We start from the raw sequence: 24,342 nt of genomic DNA, 5'->3' as shown, positions 1-24,342 counted from the left end.
CTGTTTTTTTTTTTTTTTTTAATGTTGGGGACCTTATGCTGGTTTCATCATCCTATTCACCCAAGCCGTGTTTGTGCTGTAGTTGTCTGTATGATCAAAGCTCTTTATTCAATTGAAGGCGTTTGGAGGAGGGGGAGCAATAGGCAGACAATATGTGGAAGAGACAGGAGAGCGGTTTAGAGGCTCCCAATTGTTCTTCCTGCCGCTTGGCTTGCTAACTGGAGCGTGTAGGTCTGTGAGGGGCTTGGACCCCTGCAAAACACTCAGCGGTTTGACAAAGAAGTACCCCCCCCCCCCCCCACATGTTCCCTTGATTATACAGTTTGCAATATGGAAGTGAAGAATCTAACATGTCTTTTGCATAGCTTCAGGTTGTTCTAATATGAATTTTATGAAATAATACAGTTTTTGAAATTCTTTCACATCAGGGAAAAGATAAATGCTGCCAAAAAATAAATTCATTTGGTGGATAGATATTTTCTGCTATATTTTTGGATGGTGTGTGGGTGCACTTTTATAGCAGAAAAAATACACCGGTCACTTATTGCAAATTGATAACTTTAAAGGAAGCCCATACAGGATCATTAGAAGTTTCTCATTTTCTACGCTGATTTTAAGGGAAACATGGAATTGTGCAGTATGGATTTGAACATTGTCAAATGTGTTTAACGGAGCTAACAGGGCTTAGATTCTAAATGTCATTTATTTTCCCCTTAAATATCAAAATTTGTATTGTATTGATATTAATTGTTTATACCTTAAGTTATACAATTATACCTTTAAATTAGTGTTGCATGGTATACTGATGCCCCGGTACTACCATAGTACTCTAGTTTACCACAGAACTCAGGGATCTCAAAGCATGCTTTTTCGAAACCGAACTCCTATCCTGACACAGCGTTTTAAAACATATTCCTTCTGCTGAAAGACACTGATAAGAGAGCAAGACGTAACAGGAGAAGACCTTCACCCAAGTCATTGTCAGTACTTCGCACACATGTGAAAATTTACAACAGGTTTTGTTTTCGAAAATGCATTTTTATAACAAAATTCTACAAATATTCAAGTTTAAATTTCACAGCCTTTGACCAGCCATAAACAAATTAGCCAAAATATTTAAAAACAAACATTAAAGAAGAGAAGGATTTTAAGAATATTGTGAATGTTGGACGTTCTCTGCATTTTTCAGAAATCTGTATAGCCAAGCTCTGTGCACAGATTCTATTATCTAGTCTACTTATGATTTACAAAATTCTATCAGACAAGTGTTTCAGTCAAATGACTTTTAAACCCAGAACCCCCCAAATTACGCTGCTGCTGTCTGTCTGCATTGGACGCACTTTCCTTTGTCTGGATGTTTTGTGTGGGGCAGACTGGGAGTGGGACATTAATGATTGGGTTTTATTGTTCTTTATTTTGGGTATTGGTTTTCTCTCCATCGAGGGGTTAATGGTCAAGAACCCTGGATGTCACATTGCCTTGTTAAATTGTTGGTATCATGATTGTCTCCATGTTGATCAATATTCATCCTATTGTATTATTAAAAAATGGGGGAATATCAGGATATGGTAGGTGTCCGCTGTCAATTCGTAGGTGCTACAGAGACATTTTGTGAAAGTTATTAATAGAAGCCTTTTTTCTTCATTAAAGCTAAAATGTCTAATTGTTTTATACAATGAAACACTTATCCCAACATTCCTATCCCAACTGGATATGAGGACTAGAATAACTAAGCCGTTTCATCACTAATTTCCCCGAAGTGCCAACACTGACACAGTGATGCCATCAATCGTTGTTCCATTGAGTATCCCAACCAGCCCGACAGCAACACTCAGTTTGGGGTTGAGCTATCTGTTTTTCGACCAGTGACAGAAAGGGGGTGTGGAGGTTGGGGCGTGATTGAGCACCGGCTTGTGAATGGAGAGCGACATCAGAAGATGAGAATGGTAAGGATCGTCACCTGCCATTGATTATCTCTAACAGCTGCTTGTCATTGCAGAGTGAAATGGAGAGGGAATTTAGAGCGAGCCAGATGCCAGAGAGGGAGAGAGAGCTGGACATACACCCCGAGAGCGTGTTTATTAAAGTCTGCTGAAATGCGAGTTTTGAGATGGAGAAATAAAATGACTTGAGTTGGATTTCACCGTCTTCCACTTCGTCCTCTTACCTCCTTGTGAACTTTTTACAGGAGGGTATTTGGGAAACCTGTCTGAAAATAATTTATTTAAGCAGTCCTGTTTGGTGACCTGTAGTGATGCAGAAATGACACCATTTAGCTCTTTAAGAAAATGGAGAGAGAAATTTCTTTATATTTTTTTCTGAATTAATGCGTTTCATCCAGGCCCGCCTGCTCCTACCTCCCTCTTCCAGCCACCACGCCGACCCGGCTTGGGTACGGTGGGGAAGCCGATTCGCCTGCTGGCCAATCACTTCCAGGTGCAGATCCCCAAGATCGACGTCTACCATTATGACATCGACATCAAGCCTGAAAAGAGACCTCGCAGGGTTAACAGGTGAGTGGGCTGAAGAATGTTGGCATGGTGCAAGTAGAAAGGGCATTCCTTTTCAACTAACGGATAGCTTTTTGAGTGCATGATTGTAAAAACGCAAACCTTTGTGTATCTGTAAATGTTCTAAGTTGGAAGACAGCAGTTTGCAAGATTGCAGTCCAACTTTCTGGAAAAAATGTAAATACAATGTGGTTGCAATTTTGGAATGTATTTTATTCCACAGAGAGGTGGTGGACACAATGGTGAGACATTTTAAAATGCAGATCTTTGGGGACCGGCAACCTGGTTACGATGGCAAGAGGAACATGTACACGGCTCACCCGCTGCCCATCGGGAGAGACCGGGTAAGGAAAGCAGGAAAATAAATTATTGAAATGTGCAAGAAAGGCAAGTTTAGTTGTGTTCCAAATGTCTAAACGGTGGAACAAATATTTATCCTTGTGCATTAAATTCTTAAATGACAGAAGTGATGTTCGGTGGTCTTAAGACTTTTTATTTTCTAAAATCCAAAAAAATGATCTTGTATCCAATTAGTCTCTTGTCCTTACTGTGTGATTCAGGTGGATCTGGAGGTGACATTGCCTGGTGAGGGGAAGGATCAGACCTTTAAGGTGTCTCTGCAATGGGTATCAGTAGTGAGTCTGCAGATGCTACTGGAAGCTCTGTCTGGTCACCTAAATGAGGTTCCTGAGGATTCTGTACAGGCTCTGGATGTCATCACTCGCCACCTGCCCTCCATGCGGTGAGCCACAGTCTCTAGTTTTTGTATATTTACTCTTAATACACATTTTTGACTCAATATTTTTGGTTAAACTATCCTTTTAATTTTGTACTTTTGTAGAAGCCAAAAAATAAGTTCTGAATGACTGCATAATTTCCTCCCATATTTTGTTTTTATTTGTCTGAACTCCTGCATTATTCAAAATTGCTCCGATGTAGAAGGTGACTAAAGACATATTTTGCATCCTTTCATACAGGTATACTCCAGTAGGTCGTTCCTTCTTCTCTCCACCAGAGGGTTACTATCACCCCCTGGGAGGTGGGAGGGAGGTCTGGTTCGGGTTCCATCAGTCTGTCCGTCCAGCTATGTGGAACATGATGCTCAACATAGATGGTATGAGTTTTGTCTTCAGAACTTTCATCCTTCTGTATGTGTTTCTTTGCATTTAGAAAATATGCTGAAGCTCAACTCTATTATTATTATTATGATTTCCACATTCTTCAGTGTCAGCCACAGCCTTCTACCGAGCCCAGCCTGTCATTGAGTTCATGTGTGAGGTTTTGGACATCCAGAACATCAACGAGCAGACCAAGCCCCTCACAGATTCACAACGTGTCAAGTTCACCAAGGAGATCAGAGGTGTGGGTGGGGCAGGTTTTTGTAGTATCAAGGGGTTGCACAACTAAATGGTCTGCACTTGTATAGCGCCTTTTTAACCTTAACGGTATTCAAAGTGCTTTACACTGACTCATACACCAGGCACTAGCCTGCCATTGGGAGCAACTTGGGGTTCAGTGTCTTGCCCAAGGACACTTTGGCATGTGGAGTCATGTGGGCGGGGAATCAAACTGCCAACCCTGCTATTAGTGGCTGACCTGCTCTACCACCTGAGCCACAGCCACCCCAACTATTAATTTTTAGTAGTCAACTAGTCAAGCCCATTAGTCGAGCCGAATTCGGCTAGTCGTGACATCATGGATGGAATTAAAATCAACCATTAACCCTTGTAAAACTTTTTATTAGAATTGTGCAACAAGAGGGAAGTATTCATAGAGCAAGAACGTAGATAAAAGTTAACCTAACCTTAAAAAAAAGAAAAAGCTAATGTAAACATGTGGTTTCTCTTGCATCAGATGGTTACAGGATGCCTTTTTTTTATTTTTTATTTATTTTTTTATTCATAGTGCTATTATTTCTGTTATGTTTGAAGTTCTCTTTGCATATAATAGAGGTTACTGTTGCATTTGTGTCATCTTTATCAAAGTACATTTGAGCCAATTTGCTTTTTTGGTGCCAAACCATCAGGCTTCACACCAGCTGTGTTTCCCACAGACACGTTTTATAAATCTAATGGGAAGCAACTAGTCAACTTCTGGCTGACAGTGTCGACTATATTTGTTATAGTAGTCTAGTCTGTGCAACCCCTTGTAGGGTCATATTCACATTTACAAATTGTTATTTTTAAAAAGTATTCTGTACCAAGTCAAGTGCAAAGACTGCTTTCTGGCTATGGTTTTTTAACAGATTGTTGGATAAATTGTAACTAATTTGAGTTGCTGAAGTTTTTTTTTTTGCGTTTTGAGCAGGACTGAAAGTTGAGGTCACACATTGTGGTCAGATGAAGAGGAAGTACCGTGTGTGCAATGTCACACGCCGCCCAGCCAGCCATCAGACGTTAGTGTCTTTTTAACATTTCAAATGAATAGTTTAGCCAAAAATGTGCTGCTTTCATAATTTACATGCCCTCAATTCTCACAACCTATCTTGCATATGCGGAGCACTAAAGGAAAGTTCAGTACAATGGCAGTTGATAGTGACTCACTTCAAAGCTGAAAAAAATATGCAAAAGTATCATAAAAGAAGTCCATGTGGCTTGTGTGTCATATCAAGTCTTCTGAAGGCATACGATAGGTTTAGATGAGTCATTTTCAGTTGAAATGTAGACATTCATTGAGAAGCTCATTCACAGTGGGACATGTGGGATAAACTATTACTTTTTAATAGCCTTTGCAAAATATGACATTTTGAGATTTGTCTCCGTGAAAGTTTATCAATTTAAACGTTAATTGTCATGCAATTTAAAGACTTCAAACTGTATAGTCTTTGGTGCACCCAACAGTTGGTTGCATTTCCTCTTTTCTGTCTATTCCTGCAGATTTCCTTTGCAGCTTGAGAACGGACAAGCAATGGAGTGCACTGTTGCCCAATATTTCAAGCAAAAGTACAGCCTGCAGCTGAAATACCCCCATCTGCCCTGCCTCCAGGTGGGGCAGGAACAGAAGCACACCTACCTACCCCTTGAGGTGAGCGCCCCAACATATGAAGAGTTTCCCCAACTCTCACATGATCTATTTATTTACCAACAACTGCATTGAATATGTAATGTCACTTTGTTCCCCATAAAGGTTTGTAATATAGTGGCAGGACAGCGCTGTATAAAGAAACTAACAGATAATCAGACATCCACCATGATCAAAGCTACAGCCCGCTCCGCCCCAGACAGACAGGAGGAGATTAGCAGACTGGTAAGTTGCATAGAAACAAGGAAAGTTAAATTTGTTGATTTATAATGTAACCAAGTTCTTTCACCACTAAAGCTCATGTAAACCCTTTCAGGTAAAAAGCAACAGCATGGTGGGCGGGCCCGACCCTTACCTGAAAGAGTTTGGCATCGTGGTGCACAATGACATGACAGAGGTGACTGGGCGGGTCCTCCCAGCACCCATGCTTCAGTATGGGGGCCGAATGAGTACAGACACTGGGAGGGACTGTAGCAGGGTGAGTACTGGGTCTCGGGTGCAGGGTGAGTATGGGTGGACTGGGATCAATGGCATGTGTGCGTGTGGCTGTGCATGTGAGTCTTGTGGTGGGATGAATGGGCTAACCAAATGAATGATGATCAGACTCCAGTGGTGTGTTTCCATCTTATACTTGCTATTTGGAGGTCAATGCAAATGACTGCACATGCAGTTTTAGCTTAATGATTGTTAATTGTATCAGTGGGAATACTGCTATATAAAACACGCTCCTCTAGATAATTCATCAATATAATTGATCTGTAGAAGTGCATCTGAATTTGTTTATGTTGCTCATCCCTTTTTACCGATGTCACTTGCCAATAGCGTCTTGTCTTCATTCCCATGAAATGAAAAACTCAAAGAATTGCATCTCTCTTTGCATACAGTACAGTTTGATCTATGATTTGGTCTTTTTTGAACTCTTGTTGAAGAGAAACTGGTTTATATAAAGAGATCTGCAACCTTGTTTCTTCTCTACTAATTTTAACTAACATTAACGTAACTCGTGCAGTGAACAGATTATCGTTGTAATTCATTGATCTAAATCTTGTTTTGCTTGCCATGAATGCTTTTAAATTAAATGTTATTTGCCTACTGTTGTAACCCCAATATTTGTATGATGCTCCAGTCTTCAGGGCCTTTTCTATTGTCTCATATTCATTATCTATAGGGCTGCAACAACTAATTGATATTATCGATAATGAAAATCATCGACAACTAATTTCATTATTGATTAGTTGGATATTTGTGGTGAACACTGAGAAGCTCCGTCAGTGATGTCACTTAACAGCCTTGTGAAAAATGTGTTGCATGAAGAAACTCACTTGAAAAAATATCCAGTGCACGAGAGCACTTTATAAACAATTCAAAGAATATCATAATAAGCATACATTTTAATGTGGAGCGGTTAATGCATCAGGTTCATTGACCGAGTGCATGTGCTGTTTGATGTGCTCAGGAGTTGTTTTTCTCCAGCATGTAACTTTAATTTTACCATTTTATAATGTCTGCATGTAATGAATTCAAAATCAGGCATGTATTCCCACATGTTTCCATGAAACAGTTTTTCTTTACCACAAACAAGTCTCCATTCAACTTCAATGAGCATGCAAGCAAGTGCAACTGGAATTTCAGTGCCACCACAAGTCTGATCACAGTACTCTGCCTGGCCCCCCCTGTAAAAAAAAAAATCCTTGCACCGCCCCTGGCCATAGGGAGAGCCGTGATTTAATTTTTTTTTTTTCCCGGTGAGCCGGCTGCGAAACGGGGCCGAATGGGCGGCAATAAGCTGAAACGGGCTGCCGCGTTATGCCGATTGGGCCGTGACTGGCTGAAGACGACCACAGTATGCTGAAGGAGGCCACTATATGCAGAAAAAGTAGAGCGAACACCTCTCAAAGTTTCTATGTCAAATCCAGGGCCGATTTCTCTTCCCTTTTAGAAACATGGCAATACCATTTTAATGTAATCAGTGAATGTGTTAAAGCATAATTATGTATTTTTCTACTGGGGATAATTCTTATTTCTATTCTGGTATATATATATTTTTTTTTTTTGTCCCACTTCATCCCTGATGGATCATTTTACTCTTTAATGAACAGTACTTTTTACATTTTACAAGTAAAAAATTAAGCAACTATTTTGCATATGTCCTGAAAGTAATAATAATTAAAAATGAAAACTTATTCTGATTCAGGCTTTGTTCAAAGTTTTATGTGAATCATGAATTCAGCATACACTAAATCAAACCAAATCATTACGCCCTTTATCATTTCTGTTTTTAATAAATCATGAAATCCTAGGTAGTTAATTATCAGATTAATCAAATAAATAATAGAAGATTAATAGATTCTCAAAATAATCTTTAGTTGCAGCCCTATTTATCTATATGCAACTGAGCCTAGAATGGAAAGCTTCTGTAGCTCAAGTGATTATAATAAAGACACAGTCACTGTAAATGATGCGCTAACAATAAAGCACAGCCATTTACCATTGAATGCTGAGAGTGAGAGATGTATCCAAGTCATGCCATGGATCGATTGCCAGTACAATTCTAAAACCAGTATTAAAACCAACCATCAGCTTTGTACATGATATCCTGGTTCGCTAGACATGTCCCAATGTAGAATTGTGTGATTTGTGACCCTTTGAGATTACAGGATTCCAAAAGACCTGAACACTGGAGTTGTTATTTTCTGCATTTAATTCAAATAATGACTCCTCTATATAGATGATATGTACAAATATCATAATTTTATAAATTACTTCATTTATTTACAGGCTTTAACTTCATGCTTACACTTTAAAGCTAACTTGTCTTGCAGTTCTAGGCTAAATTCTTCATAGCTCTTCACAATGTGATCACTTATAACTGTGCTTAACCATTAGGGGGTTTGGTAGTGAGCCTTTTACTACATATTCTGCTTTCTGTCATTAGTCCAGGCCTGCCAGAGATGGGTAGGGTTGGTTTGGGTTTGGTGGGTATTGGGTAGCGTGCATCTCAGGACAAGGCCGAGGGGTTCACTAAGAGTGTAGGAACTCTCTCCCCAGAACAAGACGGTGGCCACGCCCAACCAGGGTGTGTGGGACATGAGGGGAAAGCAGTTTTATGCGGGTATAGAGATCAAGGTGTGGGCCGTGGCCTGCTTCGCCCCTCAGAAACAATGCCGGGAGGATCTGCTCAAGTGAGTCCAAGCTGTTGAAATGCATCTCTCTCTCTCTCTCTCACATGCATCCCTATTCCCTGTAATCTGTAACTTTTTTTGTTTCTTTTATTTATTTATGTTCCCCTTTGCCACTGTTATGGTGCTGGTGTTCGTGCCGGTGCACATGCACTAGTGCTTAGCCAGGTGATCTATGAGCCTCTCTTAGAGCCACTTGAGACCGACTTAAGTCGAACGATGACATTATCGACCACTTTACTAGATAACGTGTCCACAAGCATAGCGAATCATCCGTTTTGAACGTCAGTGTAGACAACTCTTTGCTTTATTATTATTATTATTATTCAGGGTTTTCGGCAGCCGCCTCCGTAAAATGTCGTGCCTCCTCCGGCTGTCTACAAAACTCTGTTGGGTGTCTTCGTGGAAAACACTAACAAACGTTGCACTCAGTGGCTTGTCATATACAACTACAAATCTCGGGAATAATACTAAAATAATTCTGTTGTCGAATAGTCGCTTGATGTCATTTAACATAACTTGAGATCATATAAAACTATAATGATGACATGCGAGACGAGAGGAGCGCTGCAGCTCGAGTATATTCAGTGCATTAGGAAAGTATTCGCAGCGGTTCACTTTTTCCACATTTTGTTATGTTACAGCCTTATTCTAAAATGAATTAAATTCATTATTTTATTATTTAAACAATACACCATAATGACAATGTGAAAGAAGTTTGTTTGAAATCTTTGCAAATTTATTAAAAATAAAAAACAAAAACAAAAATCACATGTACATAAGTGTTCACAGCCTTTGCCATGACACTCTAAAATGAGCTCAGGTGCATCCTGTTTTCACTGATCATTCTTGAGATGTTTCTACAACTTGATTGCAGTCCACCTGTGGTAAATTCAGTTGATTGGACATAAGGACCCACAGTGCATGTCAGAGCACAAACCAAGCCATGAAGTCCAAGGAATTGTCTGTAGATCTCCGAGACAGGATTGTATTGAGGCACAGATCTGGGGAAGGGTACAGAAACATTTCTGCAGCATTGAAGGTCCCAATGAGCACAGTCCCCTCCATCATCCGTAAATGGAAGTTTGGAACCACCAGGACTCTTCCTAGAGTGATCAGGGGAGAAGGGCCTTAGTCAGGGAGGTGACCAAGAACCCGATGGTCATTCTGACAGAGCTCCAGCATTTCTCTGTGGAGAGAGGAGAAACTTCCAGAAGAACAACCATCTCTGCAGCACTCCACCAATCAGGCCTGTATGGTAGAGTGGTCAGACGGAAGCCACTCCTCAGTAAAAGGCACATGACAGCCCACCTGGAGTTTGCCAAAAGGTACCTGAAGGACTCTCAGACCATGAAAAACACAATTCTCTGGTCTGATGAAACAAAGATTGATCTCTTTGGCCTGAATGGCAAGCGTCATGTCTGGAGGAAACCAGGCACCGCTCATCACCTGGCCAATACCATCCCTACATTGAAGTATGGTGGTGGCAGCATCATGCTGTGGGGATGTTTTTCAGCGGCAGGAACCGGGAGACTAGTCTGGATCGAGGAAAAGATGAATGCAGCACTGTGGAGATATCCTTGATGAAAACCTGCTCCAGAGCGCTCTGGACCTCAGACTGGGGCTAATGTTCATCTTCCAACAGGACATCGACCCTAAGCACACAGCCAAGATAACAAAAGAGTGGCTACAGGATAACTCTGTGAATGTCCTTGAGTGGCCCAGCCAGAGTCCAGACTTGAACCCGATTGAACATCTCTGGAGAGATCTGAAAATTGCTGTGCACCGACGCTCCCCATCCAACCTGATGGAGCTTGAGAGGTCCTGCAAAGAAGAATGGGAGAAACTGCCCAAAAATAGGTGTGTCAAGCGTGTAGCATCATCCTCAAAAGACTTGAGGCTGTAATTGTTTCCAAAGGTGCTTCAACAAAGTATTTGGCATAGGCTGTGAATACTTATGTATGTGTTTTTAAATTTTTTTTTATTGTATTTTTAAAAAATAATTTTGCAAAGATTTAAAACTTATTTCATGTTGTCATTATTGGGTATTGTTTGGAATAGGGCTGTAACATAAAAGTGAAGCACTGTGAATACGTTCCGGATGCACTGTATCTTTATTTCATCCTTAATTAAAGTTCAAATAATACGGGAGCGTGACATGTAAATAAGCACAAACTCCAAAACCGTCATTCTTTGTGCAGTCAGAGCCGCTTCAACCAGTCGCGGAAGAGACACAATCTGAGCGGCAGTTGAGACCGGGAGAGATATAAAGTTCTGCCGGCTAATGTGCGCACTAACACTGAGACGCTCATCTCTCACCCCCGCTGTGTTCAGCTCACAACGTGTTGCATCATTGATGAGATCATCATGATAAGATCAATCTTATGTGAAAAATAACACTAAAATGACAGCAACAGTAAAGTGTGTGTGTGTGTGTGTGTGTGTACATCAGGTAGACAAGATTGACACATGCTTTTCAATAAAACTCTTATGGCTAAACTGTTTACAGCGTTCAGTGACTAAAATGTCAATATGACTAAATGTTACTAAAATGACTAAATCTACATTAAAATGCCCAGACTTTGTCAACTAAAACTTGACAATTTATTTATTTTTTTAAATAGGATAAGGTTGACTAAATATAATAAAAATTAAAAAGGACATATGATACAGGATTAAGACGAAGACTAAATAAAAAAACAGATGACAAAATTAACACTAGTATTCCAGGGTTCTTGCACCATTTTAAAAGTAAAATTTAATGCTTTTTAAGGCATTTTTAAGGCCTCAACAAATATAATTTTAAGACCCAAAAATGTCATAATTTCTTTGGAATACTCAATTTATTGCCTCCTACAATGAAAATCAAAACTTAAAGTTTTCCATTTGTTATCAATTATGTGCAATGTGTAAACTCTGCAAAAATACTTTTTCATGAGAACTTTTTTTCAAATTAGGAGACAATAACCCTTCCAACACTGTTTGGCCAATATAGATGTAAACAATCAAAGCTCACAGTTGGCATTTTCATTTTTTTTTTTTATTTTGTTCCTTTGTGATGCAGAACAGAGCCAACATAACATACATAAGTTGGATTACACTAAACAACACAAGCATGAAGGAACCATATAGAATAATGAAAATAATAACACTTGAAGCGGACTCCATGGCTTAGTGGGAGACCGAATAATAATACTTCCAACACTTAAAGCAGTCTTCATCATAAATAAGCTCAATAATGAAAGTCCTCAAAACAGCCTTTCCCAAGCCAAAAAGTTGACAAATAATGTACATAACTGTTTGAAAACACAAATGTTATCACATGACTCAATGAGAGAAACCAATGAATAGAGAGGTCCATTGTTTTGTAACATCCCAAATTCTCCTCAAGACATGAGGCGTAGCGGGAGATGACGTGGTGTGTGCCAGTGTCATCATCAATAGTCCAGAATCGCAAATGAATGTCCATTTGTTTGCTCTTTGTCGTTTTATTCATACTTTCGTCAAACATGACAACATATGGTTTCTCACTAACGTTGCACGATAGCTCCTTCTTGATGAATGAAGCGATGCCATATTTGGCGACATATGCCGTTTTATTTTCACCACAGGTGAATGACTTTGCAAGCTGCGAATCGGGGAACATGGCAGCAAAAACGCCACGTATGTCATCGTTAGATTTAAATGAATTGTGCCTCGTCACAGTATGGAGAACCCACAGTACCTCTGCCTTTTAGGTGTCTGGCGGTGAAATGAAACTTGTTATAGCCGACTGAGAGGTGGCGTCTGAACTTGTAACGTCGTTAGGTCGTGCTGCAAACAATGCAGGGATTAACCTGGCCCCGCTATGGCTAGCTGCTGCAACGTAACGCTGGTGCTTTCCTCCTCTCATATGCGACTCGACGGCTTTGAGCCACATGGTCTGTAATGAAAAGGTCTTTCTGCATAATTTACACATTGCCTCATTGTTGTTTTCAGCCGGCGCCAACCACCTCCTAAATGCATCCTCTTCCATCCACTTGTCGTTAAATTTGCACTTCCCCATCTTCTTTGCATTTTGAACCTCACATCGACAACCGCGTAATGGCAACACGCAGCCTGACGTCAGCGTCTGTAGCCGACGTACCGTAAACGGCTATTAAATCGTGGAGACTCATTTCACACAATACTAAATTAATCAACTATTAGATATTTTACAGTGGGCCACTGTGCTTTCTCATCGCCATTAAGCGCACCGGCAAAAAATGTAATACCTACAGCAATTTTACGGTAAATTTAAGACAATTTAAGACCTTAATTACCCGAATTTTAATTTAAGACATTTTAAGACTTTAAGGACCCGCTGGAACCCTGGTATTCAGTTACCAGGTCATTAGGAGTGTATTAACTCAAAGCCAATGTTTACGTATTTTTAGCGTCACTTTATTTATCTGTATGGTTCCACCTCATTTTGAGCCAGGAAAAACCCTGTTGTTGTTGTTGTTGTTGTTGTTATTATTATTATTGTTATTATTATTATTATTATTATAATGGAACAGATCTCAGTTTTGAGTCAGTCTTGGCAGACATTATTGTGTCCCCTGACCTGTGGTGATCTCATTTTTGGGTTTGAAACTAGCAGGTTTTTGGGTCAGAGCCCATTTATATGACATTTTCCTTGGAGGTAGTCCGATATATCGGTTTTACTGATTAATTGGTGCTGATAGTTTTTGGAACTATAGGTTATCTGCAAAAAAAATTTATGAAGTCTGCAGTTAAAACAGCTTCTAACAGTTTAATAAAAACAATCAATGAAAACTTGTGTGACGATATCCATCCATATTTGTATTATTTTACCAATTACAATCTAATACTCAATTATAATAATAAACTTGAAAGGAACCCACAATGATATTATTATTAATAATATAATAAAATAATTTACAAATGGGTTCGAAAAAAGTGAGTAATTTGTACACCCATTTAATTCACAAAAATGTTTAAGTACAAATTTATTTTGGTAAATACTGCTTTTTATTAGGTCAAATGAAGTGCTGTATTGGTGCAAATAAATAAACGACAGCTAATTAATTGCAGGCTGAAGTTATGTGGTGTCTCAGAACAGTGGTAAAGCACCACTCATTCAGTCATTCAGTGTTTTCCGATAAAGCAAAATGTTTCATGTGTGGCATGACCGCATACAGTATATAATTTGAGTTGATCTAATTCAAGGAGAAGCTTGTTAGTAGTGTTAATAAAGCTGGGCCATTTGTGCTCGTGTTTGACGAGAGCCTCAATGAGTGCACGAACAAAACAAAAACATGGATGTTTATGTAAGATTTTTGGAGTGACATCCAGTTGAGGAACCTTGTGTATAGTAATGAACATAAGCATAACAAATTAACTTTAATAACTACTGTAGATGTCTGCATTAACATACACACTGTAGGCTTACAGTATCAAACTAGCCCTTTACTCTCGCATTAGCAACATGTCATTTTAAAATGTTACTTCATGTTGCATATAGTGGTGGGAAAGTATTGGCATTAACCCTGATAGTGATTTGAAAGAACGAGCAAGTCTTAAATGTTTTTTGAAAAGGATATTAAAAAGTATTAAATTTAATGAGCTGATACCGGCAGATACCCTGTTTGTAGCCTTTGTGCCTGTTCATGTCATAGTAAGGAAAGAATAAGAAAATGTTTTAACATTCTATAAATTGATTTTAAAAGCTGTCAAGCTCAGCAGAAAAAAAATCACTTATCTGCCTTTTCCACCACCTTAGTTATCTGTATTGGCAAAATTGGTTGACCCTGTAATTCTCTGTAGTGAAAACACACCGATTGGTCACTGGCTCCTGCACCCTGCAGGTGGAAAAGGGGCTTTATCCTTTTCCATGATTTCCACCTGACTTTGTGGCTTTTTTTTTTTTTTTTTTTTCTCTGCAATGGCTGTTACGTTTTAATCCTGTTATTCCAGTTATTCCCACATTCAAAAAAAGGCACATAACCGTAGTTATTTTTTATTAAACCGTAATTGTTAATTCCCTTCAAGCTTTGCATTTTTATGACTCTAAATCAGTGCTTCTCAAACTTTTTAGGCCAAGTACCACCTTCGATCAAAAAAAGAACATTCAAGAACCACCTAGTCTCCACCAATGTTCACACAAAGATTTTTTCAGCATTTGTCAGATATAAAATTGAGCATAGTCTTAAGGATTGTGAGTAACATACACAAACAATATTTGAATGAATATCAATATTCATGTAGTTTACGCAATCAGCAAGAGTGTTTCTAAAATCAAACATACAATATTACATTTTAGAAATGTTGTAATCCAGTTCAAACAAACGACTATATATTCAGAAATTTGGAGTTTAGGCATTGCTAGACCCTGTTTTTCATCTCAGCCCCCAGCTGGGAGCCTTAGCATCACCCTTAAAAATGTGATCATGTGCATGTGATCTATGAGAACGGTAGCTGCAGTAAGCCATCTGAGGTTAATTTTACTCCTGAATCATGCCCTTAAGTATTTTCCTTCCCTCTAGTCATAGGCAGACTTGGCCATAGGTGACGTAGCGGTAATGTCCGTCACATCGCACTGCCTTGTGCTCAGCTGTCAGACATGCACTCCATTTCTCTGTCCCTCATCCAAGCAGTCTTCAAGTGAAATCAAAAACAAAATACTGCCAAATACAACCCAGTGTCTGAGTCAAAATCTATTTTAGATCATAGACTTTAAGGAAGTCTAAAGAATGTGTAAAATAAACCGAATTATATCTTTCCTCAATCGCATCAGTTTTTGCTGTTCAGTTTTCTGCATGGGAATAATATTGTGATGTGTGCACAGACATCAGCGCAGCTGCGCACAATGAGAATGTTACTATGAGGAGGGCGGGGCCGTGACTATGCATGCCCGGCCCCCAATCGGGCTAATCAGCTGAGGAGAGGGATAAGTGCCTTGAGACATGGCAGTTCGAGAGAGAGTGAGAGCCACATGCAGCTGCAGTGTGCTTTTGTGTCTTTTTGTTTTCATTAAATATTATTTTGATGGTTCAGCTGGTTCCCGCTGCCTCCTTTCCCAAACTTAACCTTTGTTACATTGGTGCCGAAACTGGGAAGGAGGAGGGATGCGCTGTCGTGGAGTCCTGGCCACTGCCTTCCACCCAAAGGAGTAGCTGCAGCCACCTGCCGGGGGATGGAGGAGTTTCTGCCGACTGCCTGGAGCGGTGGAGCCGCTGCCAGGGGCAGAGGAGTTCCTTACCGGCTGCCAAAACTTGGAGGAGTGTTCCATCTGCTAGGGGTCTGAGGACTGGCTCCGGTTCACCCGGGGAGGAGTGGCTGTCATCCGCCAGAGGGTGGAGGAGTGATTGAGGACCAGGCAATGGCATATCTCGGAACCGGTGATCAAGTTTTTCTCTCTCTGTCACATCCTTGCCCTTTCCCCCTTCTCTTTTTTTTTTCTTGTAACATAAGGAGGGGGGATATGCGTCATTCTGGGGGTCCCTCAGCCTGAGGCAAAGGAGGGAGGAGTGTGATGAGGAGGAGGGTGGGACCGGGCCATGACGCCCCCAACCGGGCTAATCTGCTGAGGAGAGGGATAAGTGCCTTGGGACACAGCAATTCGATAGAGAATATATTATTTTGTAAATATTATTTTGACGGTTCAGCTGGTTCCCGCTGCCTCCTTTCCCAGCCTTAACCTTTTGTTACAGCTACCTATTCACATCCTGCACTGCCAATGTAAAAAAAGAAAAAGGTGGGCTATCTTAAAGATATGCTATAATTGTAATCATACATTAAAAATAAATCATGGAAAACATTTGAATACAATTTATATGTTTTTATGAAAATTTCGTGGGTCGTGCTGCATACCACCTGAGGGCACTTTGTGTACCACAGTTTGAGAACCACTGATCTGAATTATAATGAGAGGCGCCTGGTTAATGGTTATTCTCTGCATATTTTTAGGAGTTTCACAGACCAGCTGCGCAAGATCTCCAAGGATGCAGGGATGCCCATCCAAGGCCAACCCTGTTTCTGCAAGTATGCCCAGGGAGCAGACAGCGTTGAGCCAATGTTTAAGCACCTCAAGATGTCTTACGTGGGACTACAGCTCATTGTGGTCATTCTCCCTGGAAAAACGCCTGTCTATGGTAAAGAATTAATGTGGAAAAATGTAACTGCAATTATGCATTATTTGTGTTAGAATATCAAGTACTTTAAAAAAATAAATAAAATATATATATATATATATATATATATATATATATATATATATATATATATATATATATATATATATATAAAACTTTGATCCTCACCTCTACCCCTTACAGTGGATAATACTTAGATTTCAAACCAGCATCAGTTTTTGTGTTACTAAGAAAGCCAATGAGAATGTAATAATGGTACTGTTTCTCTCCAGCTGAGGTGAAGCGTGTGGGAGATACTCTGCTGGGAATGGCCACTCAGTGCGTGCAGGTAAAGAACGTGGTGAAGACGTCCCCTCAAACACTGTCTAATCTCTGCCTCAAGATCAATGCCAAACTTGGAGGCATCAACAACGTGCTGGTGCCACATCAGAGGTGATTTTAAAAAAGCGTTTACATTTTTTGTCTTTCCACATCCTCACATCAGAGTATACAAAAACAAACAATTAAAGTCCTTTTGTGGTTCAGAGCTTGATCAAAGGCTCCATAATTTTCTGTTTGATTTCAGATCATAACTACAAATGTAAATGCTGAAAGTGGGCCCGAACAATGCTTGCGTAAAATGTCAATTTTTAGTCCACTCAGCAAGTCACCTAGCAACAAGGATTGCCAATCATATGAAATTCTAAAGAGCGAAGTCTTTTTATGCTAATGGACTGTATAGTCAAACTGAAAAATGCCCTGAACAAAAGAAAGAAAATTCCATTCTGTCCCTTAAAGTGTTGGTTCACCTAAAAATGTAAATTGTTGTCATTTTACTTAAACTCATTCAGGTTTGAAACAATATACAGGGTCTTTCATCCTTGTGATGCAGAAGGAGATGTTAAGCAGAATGTTGTCTCGGTCACCATTCACTTTCATTGTATGAAAATATATGCTATGAAAGTGAACGGTGACTGAGGCAAGTGTAACAGGAGCCAGCTGGTCCGTGAAAGATGTGCGGTATGTGTAAACCTCACTCCATGGCCTTAAGAGGCGGACTAGCAACTGATGCTAGAGGTTGTAGCCTTCTCGTTAGTGCGCCCACCTTCCATGCCGGTTCGAATCCCGCTCCGAGTGGGTCGAGCAGGATCGGTTACACTAACATTCTGCCTTGCATCTCCTTTTGTTTCCAGCAGAAGAAAGCAATTTATATGGGTTTGATGCAACATGAAGGTGAGTAAATTACACATTTTAGATTGTTTGGTTGAACTGTCCCTTTAACTTGTCCATGTTTCTGTTGTTCTGCACTCAGGCCCTCCGTGTTCCAGCAGCCAGTCATCTTCTTGGGGGCGGATGTCACTCACCCTCCTGCGGGTGATGGGAAGAAACCGTCCATTGCCGCTGTAGTGGGAAGCATGGATGGGCACCCCAGCCGCTACTGTGCCACTGTTCGTGTGCAGACATCACGGCAGGATCTGTCCCAGGAACAGCTCTTCAGCCAGGAGGTCATCCAGGACCTGACCAACATGGTGCGAGAGCTGCTCATTCAGTTCTACAAGTCGACACGCTTCAAGCCTACACGCATCATCTACTACCGTGGAGGAGTGTCTGAAGGGCAAATGAAGCAGGTGAGTCTGCTTTGAATTCTTTGTCTCAAAGAATTTATGAAATTGAGTTAAAGCTTGTGTGTACTTTTTTTTTTTTTTTCCTAAACGTATTGCTGTATATTGGTGCATATGAATGAAAATATACTGTCATTCTCATCCTTGTGATCATTTAGTGAAAAACTGTGGAACCATTTTGAATCTGCTTGGCTACTTGGTTGAAATAGTTTTCTCTGATTTAACAAACAAACAAACAAACAAACAAACAAACAAACAAACAAACAAACAAAAAAAGCAAATACATAATTGTCGATTGGCTGGGAAATTTAAAGTGTTAATTTTCTTCACATGATTGGAAAAAGGTGTCCTGAGTTGTTCCAGGCAGGCTATACTCAGCCTAACAGGCTCTGATGAGGGTGGGGGTGAGGTTGGGGCATGCTGCTTGCCAGGAACAAACCCAGGCACTTTTGTACAATGTGTGAAACTTCAATGTTTTTTCTCCAATTTTTTGGCTGTTATTGTCATATACAGTCAGGTCCATAAATATTGGGACATCGACACAATTCTAATCTTTTTGGCTCTATACACCACCACAATGGATTTGAAATGAAACGAACAAGATGTGCTTTAACTGCAGACTTTCAGCTTTTTTTTTTCAGATTTGCAACCAAGTATTAAAAAGTGAAAGTTTGATTTATGATTGTTAATCTGTCCCATTACTTTTGGTCCCTTAAAAAGTGGGAGGCACATATACAAACTGTTGTAATTCCTACACAGTTCACCTGATTTGGATGTAAATACCCTCAAATTAAAGCTGAAAGTCTGCAGTTAAAGCACATCTTGTTCGTTTCATTTCAAATCCATTGCGGTGGTGTATAGAGCCACCACATGACTGTATACATTTTCAGGAGGTTCTCGTTTGACTCAATTGCACATCCTCACACAGAAACTGATTGTGTGAAGCAGGACACACTTATTCATCCACAAGCAGCGAGTGATATGGGCAAGCTGCTGTATCTCTTCGCATTGTGCAAAACGCTCACTGACTTTCATCTGAACCCATTTCACAGGGTTCTCACGCGTCCTGGAAAACATGGAAATTAGCACAGCAATTTTCCAGTCATGGAAAACTGTTTTATTATGTCGCAGACAAGTATTGATATTGTGCAATTTTTTTCTGTTCCAACTGCTGTAGTGTTAACTGCAAAAACATTTGTATTGTCTAAAGTTTGAGTAAACTTCTTAGACAGTGACAATGGTCAGACCTCAGATTTTTTTTTTTTTGGAAAATGAATTCACACCCTGAGGTGATGTCATGGTACATCATGGTATGTAAACGATCATTGAATTATTGAAAATGAATAGTCTTCTTATAAGGGCCCTATGATTTCCACGATGTGTAAAGCATGAATGGAATCACTGAATCCACTCATAAAAATTACAATAGCTGTAAAATGCGGAATGTCACAGAATTTGACTTTGTTTGGGATGAAAATTAATGTTTGAATGCACAAATATTCTCATTTAAATTTCGATATGTCCAAATGTGATTATTAAGGTGCAAAAGGCTGCAATTTAATAAAAAAATTTACGTGCTGCGTACTTCAAAATGTATGTGATGCTAGTCACTCATAGGCTAAAATCTCCTCATCATGAGCATTATGCATGCTCCATGTGTGTAGTAGATGACAGTGAGCAGAGCGCTCTGAAGTGTGCAGCACATACAGGCTATATATTTATTTTAATGGTGTTTTAATAATCACACTGGGACAAGTAGCAATCTGCTTATCTGGAGGCGAGAAACTGGTGTCAAATACACACAGACGCTAAAATAAAAGCTAAATTTAAATGGATCCTTGGAAAAAGATCATATTAAATAATAATGTACTGGGAACACTTTACAATAAGGTTTGATTAGTTAACAACATTAATTAACATGAACTAACAATGCCTTTACATTTATTAATCATAATGTTCATTTCAACTAATACATAATTATTATTTTTTTTACATCAGAACTTGTACTTGTTAATATTAGCTAATGCATATGAACTAACAATGAACAATTTTTTTATTTTTATTAACTAACATTAACCAAGTTTAATTAATGCTGTAATATATAGTGAATTGTTTGTTCATGATACACAATGCATTCACTTATGTTAATGAATGGAACCATATTGTAAAGTGTTAGCGATGTTTTAAAGCAATATCTGTGATGTTCTGTTGTGCAGCACTTCATTTGAGAAAAATGTTTCTGATTGTGCTGTGAAGATTTTGTAGAAAAGCACTTTATAAATTGTTGAAAATTGTAATTAAAACATTTGATTAGACACCATTTCTTTTATGAAATTTAATTCAACCATTAAATACAGAACTTTGAAAAAATGAATACAATAAAAAAAAAACCCCAATTACCCCTTTTTTAATGATCTTGTGTGTTGCCTAAATATTACAACCTTGTGGCATGTAAAATGTCCTGAAAAACTGTGCTTTGAAAAGAGTAGGAACCATGGTTTCAAATGTGAAACCGCTCGAGTGAGAGACAGCATGTGCATGGTAGAGACTCAAGGACGTGGCTGTTAAGCAAGCTGCAGTCGGGTAAACTAGAGACTGAACGGCAGTCAGAGATCATGTAAAGTGTCTAATAATGTTTTGCCAATAAACACTTAAGTTTCTCTTGCCAATAAAGTTTGATTGAATTGAATCTGCCCATTTGATGCTATTAAAAAAAAAAAAGTCCACTGGAAAATGTCAAATTGTAATTACAACTCTGATTTTATGGCATGTATACATATACTTTGTATAAAAGATTAATACTTGTAAAAATTTGACTAACTCTTATCTGCAAAAAAAACAAAAAACATGTACATATTAAAATGATAATAATAAAAAAGATGACCCCAATTTCTTGCAAGTTATTTAATACTTAAATCTGTATAGTTGCTGTCCTTTGTTCCTGTTATTTTTTTTTTTTTTTTTAATCATTCTCTTGCTAATTGCATTTGTGTAGGTTGCGTGGCCAGAGCTGATTGCCATTAGGAAAGCATGCATAAGTCTAGAGGAGGACTACAGACCGGGAATCACTTACATTGTAGTGCAGAAACGCCACCACACCCGACTATTTTGCTCTGACAAAGCCGAGAGGGTGAGTTTCCAGGAGGGATTAAAGGCCACACAATGATGGTTTACTCGTACTCGTGTTGTTAATTTACTCAACCCAATGTTGTTCCAAACATCTAAGACTTTCTTTATCCTATAGAACACATAAGTAGATGTTGGGCAGAAAGTCATTGCATCTTTTTATCTATATAACGAAATTAATACGTTTCATAGAGGAAAGTAAGTTATACAGGTTGGGAACAACATGAATGAATAAATTGATGATCGTTCTTTGTTGCTTATGTGGCTCTGAATAAGTGGTTGTTTTGTTCGTCACCAACAACAAAATATGACTTTCTCACAAGCAGCCTGGACCGATTCACTGCTGGTTTTCAAATCATTAGGTAATGTCTTGTCTTGGTAGGTCGGTAAGAGTGGCAATGTCCCAGCTGGCACTACGGTGGACAGCACCATCACACATCCGTCAGAGTTTGACTTCTACCTGTGCAGCCACGCTGGGATCCAGGCAAGTCAAACGTCTGTGTTAATCACTTGTTTACCTGTTCATCTACTTGTCTTTTCATGTCAATCTTTATGCTTTCTTGCTTCCCATAGGGCACTAGTCGTCCCTCGCACTATCATGTCTTATGGGATGACAACTGTTTCACGGCGGATGAACTGCAGCTGTTGACCTACCAGCTGTGCCACACCTATGTGCGCTGCACCCGCTCTGTGTCCATACCTGCGCCAGCCTACTATGCCCGGCTCGTGGCATTCCGTGCCCGCTACCACTTAGTAGACAAAGACCATGACAGGTAATAAATCTATATCAGCGTTAAAGAAAAAACTTTTTTAATGTTCCCATAATTTACTCACACTCAAGCCATCATAGGCTTTCTTCTTTCAGCCAAACACAATCCGAGTTATATTAAAACATATCCTGGGTCTTCCAAGCTTTATAATGGGAGTGAATGGTACCTTAGATTTTGAAGCCCAAAAAAGCACATCATCCATCAAAAAAGTAATCCATAATGCTCCAGGGGTTTAATAAAGGCATTCTGACACGATGCGTTTTTGTAAGAAAAATATCCATATTTATAACTTAACCCTTGTGCATCAATTAAAAAAAGTTACACATAGGTTCATTATGGACAAAAATGGCCATGTCCAAAAACTGTCATAAAAATATTATAGATTTATATTTTTTTCCACTTTCACTGACATAATTTTTTTAACCAGCATCAGCTCTAATCATAATGACCAAACATTCATTCATTTTTAGAATTTTAACCCTTTAACTCTTTCCCCGCCAGCGTTTTTAAAAAAAAAGTTGCCAGCCACCGCCAGGGTTTTTGACGATTTTCGCTAAACTTTAATGGCCCGCAGAATATTTTCTTCCATGAATATATGAAGATGCTATATATCAAAATAAAGATCTGAGCCTCTGCTTTTAGGCAAAAAAAAAACGATTTTATTTTATCTTCATTTGTTCTTTTTTTATTGCGATTTGAACAGAGGTAGGTTTTGTCAAAAAACAACATTTCAGACAAAAAGCTGAGAAAAAGGCATGTTTATGTCTGATATTTTGAGCTTCTCATACTCCACTTCTTCATGTTTGAGACGATCGCAGTCTGTTTCTTTGATCAAAGAGTTGCGTACTCTTTCAAAACATGCGCAGGGGTCTTCCTTACCGTATAACACCTAAAACACGGAAACCCGGAAAATTCCGTGTTTGGCGGGGAAAGAGTTAAACACTGGTTTGTTTACATAATGCCACTGTTGTTTTTTTAGGAAAAAATGAAAAATAGTAATTATTTTCAATTTAATAGATGCTAAGCAGAATTTTTTTTCTTTGATTATTAGAGCCTCGGATATGTCAATGATTAACAACAACATTCATTTTGATGCTTTCATATTTTTTTATGCAGTATCAGATTTAAAAAAAGCTACCACTTAGGTCCATAATAGACAAAATGGCCATGTCAAAAAGTGTCATAAAAATATTATAGAATAATATTTTTTCTACTTTCACTGACTTATATTTTAACCAGAATCAGCTCTAATCATAATGACCAAACATTCATTTATTTTCAGAATTTTAACACTTTAAACGCCGGTTTGTTTACATAATGCCACTGTTGTTTTTTATAAAAAATATAATAATTATTTTCAATTTAATAAATGCTAAACAGAATTTTTTTTATTTTTATTATTAGAGCCTCAGACACAAACAAACCACACTCTGAAATCCATACCAACACACTCACACAATTATATATTCATAATGTATCTAATTGGCTCTATAAAATGCATAAGCCAAAAACAGCAGAAAACAACAACAAAAGCGATGATATGCCAAACCTGAAAAAATGGCACGATCTGGTAAAAAATATTTAAAATGTACATTTTGAAGCCTTGCCAACATAATGAAAGCATGTTAAACAAGATTGCATAATTTTATAGTTAAATGGCACTGGGATTAAAAATCTCAGTTTTAATGGGTTTCAATGTGCCATTTTTGTCCAAAACGACGCTAAGAGGGAGTATTTTGTGCAACTAGTGCAAAAAATATTTTTTTAAAGAAAATAGGGTGAAATATTAAAATTCCAATATAAATTCACACCTGTGGAAAATTTTATGCAGTTAGCATTAACACAGACAAAGTTATCAAAAAACAAAACTGAAAAAGCCAAAAATGTCCACAAGGATGCACAAGGGTTAATAAACTATAATTACTGGCTTCCGGTAACGGCCATCCGCGCATTCACAAGAGAGTTGAGTTCCGGCGTATGACGTAGGCATAGCGTAAGCT

The 24,342-nt window shown here is 38.9% G+C and overlaps 1 protein-coding gene across 2 annotated transcripts in view; it reads left to right on the top strand.

The window, feature by feature from the left end:
- LOC127650375 (protein argonaute-4) overlaps nt 1–24,342 on the top strand; it is a 41,836-nt gene that overhangs the window by 7,517 nt on the left and 9,977 nt on the right. The window contains exons 2-17 of one of the 2 annotated variants that reach the window (XM_052135750.1): nt 2,342–2,513; nt 2,734–2,854; nt 3,071–3,252; nt 3,488–3,624; nt 3,736–3,870; nt 4,818–4,905; nt 5,387–5,534; nt 5,637–5,756; nt 5,848–6,009; nt 8,580–8,713; nt 16,661–16,845; nt 17,118–17,277; nt 18,137–18,452; nt 21,442–21,576; nt 21,955–22,056; nt 22,146–22,345. In XM_052135750.1, the coding sequence (XP_051991710.1) occupies nt 2,342–2,513; nt 2,734–2,854; nt 3,071–3,252; nt 3,488–3,624; nt 3,736–3,870; nt 4,818–4,905; nt 5,387–5,534; nt 5,637–5,756; nt 5,848–6,009; nt 8,580–8,713; nt 16,661–16,845; nt 17,118–17,277; nt 18,137–18,452; nt 21,442–21,576; nt 21,955–22,056; nt 22,146–22,345 (2,497 nt within the window). Of the gene's footprint in view, nt 1–2,341; nt 2,514–2,733; nt 2,855–3,070; nt 3,253–3,487; nt 3,625–3,735; nt 3,871–4,817; nt 4,906–5,386; nt 5,535–5,636; nt 5,757–5,847; nt 6,010–8,564; nt 8,714–16,660; nt 16,846–17,117; nt 17,278–18,136; nt 18,453–21,441; nt 21,577–21,954; nt 22,057–22,145; nt 22,346–24,342 lie in introns of both variants that reach the window. The other variant, XM_052135749.1, reaches the window with a different exon arrangement.

Source organism: Xyrauchen texanus, chromosome 10 (assembly GCF_025860055.1).
Source record: "Xyrauchen texanus isolate HMW12.3.18 chromosome 10, RBS_HiC_50CHRs, whole genome shotgun sequence".
Classification (NCBI taxonomy): domain Eukaryota; kingdom Metazoa; phylum Chordata; class Actinopteri; order Cypriniformes; family Catostomidae; genus Xyrauchen; species Xyrauchen texanus.
Note: the sequence above shows the minus strand (reverse complement) of the source record. Positions and strands in the feature narration are given on the sequence as shown.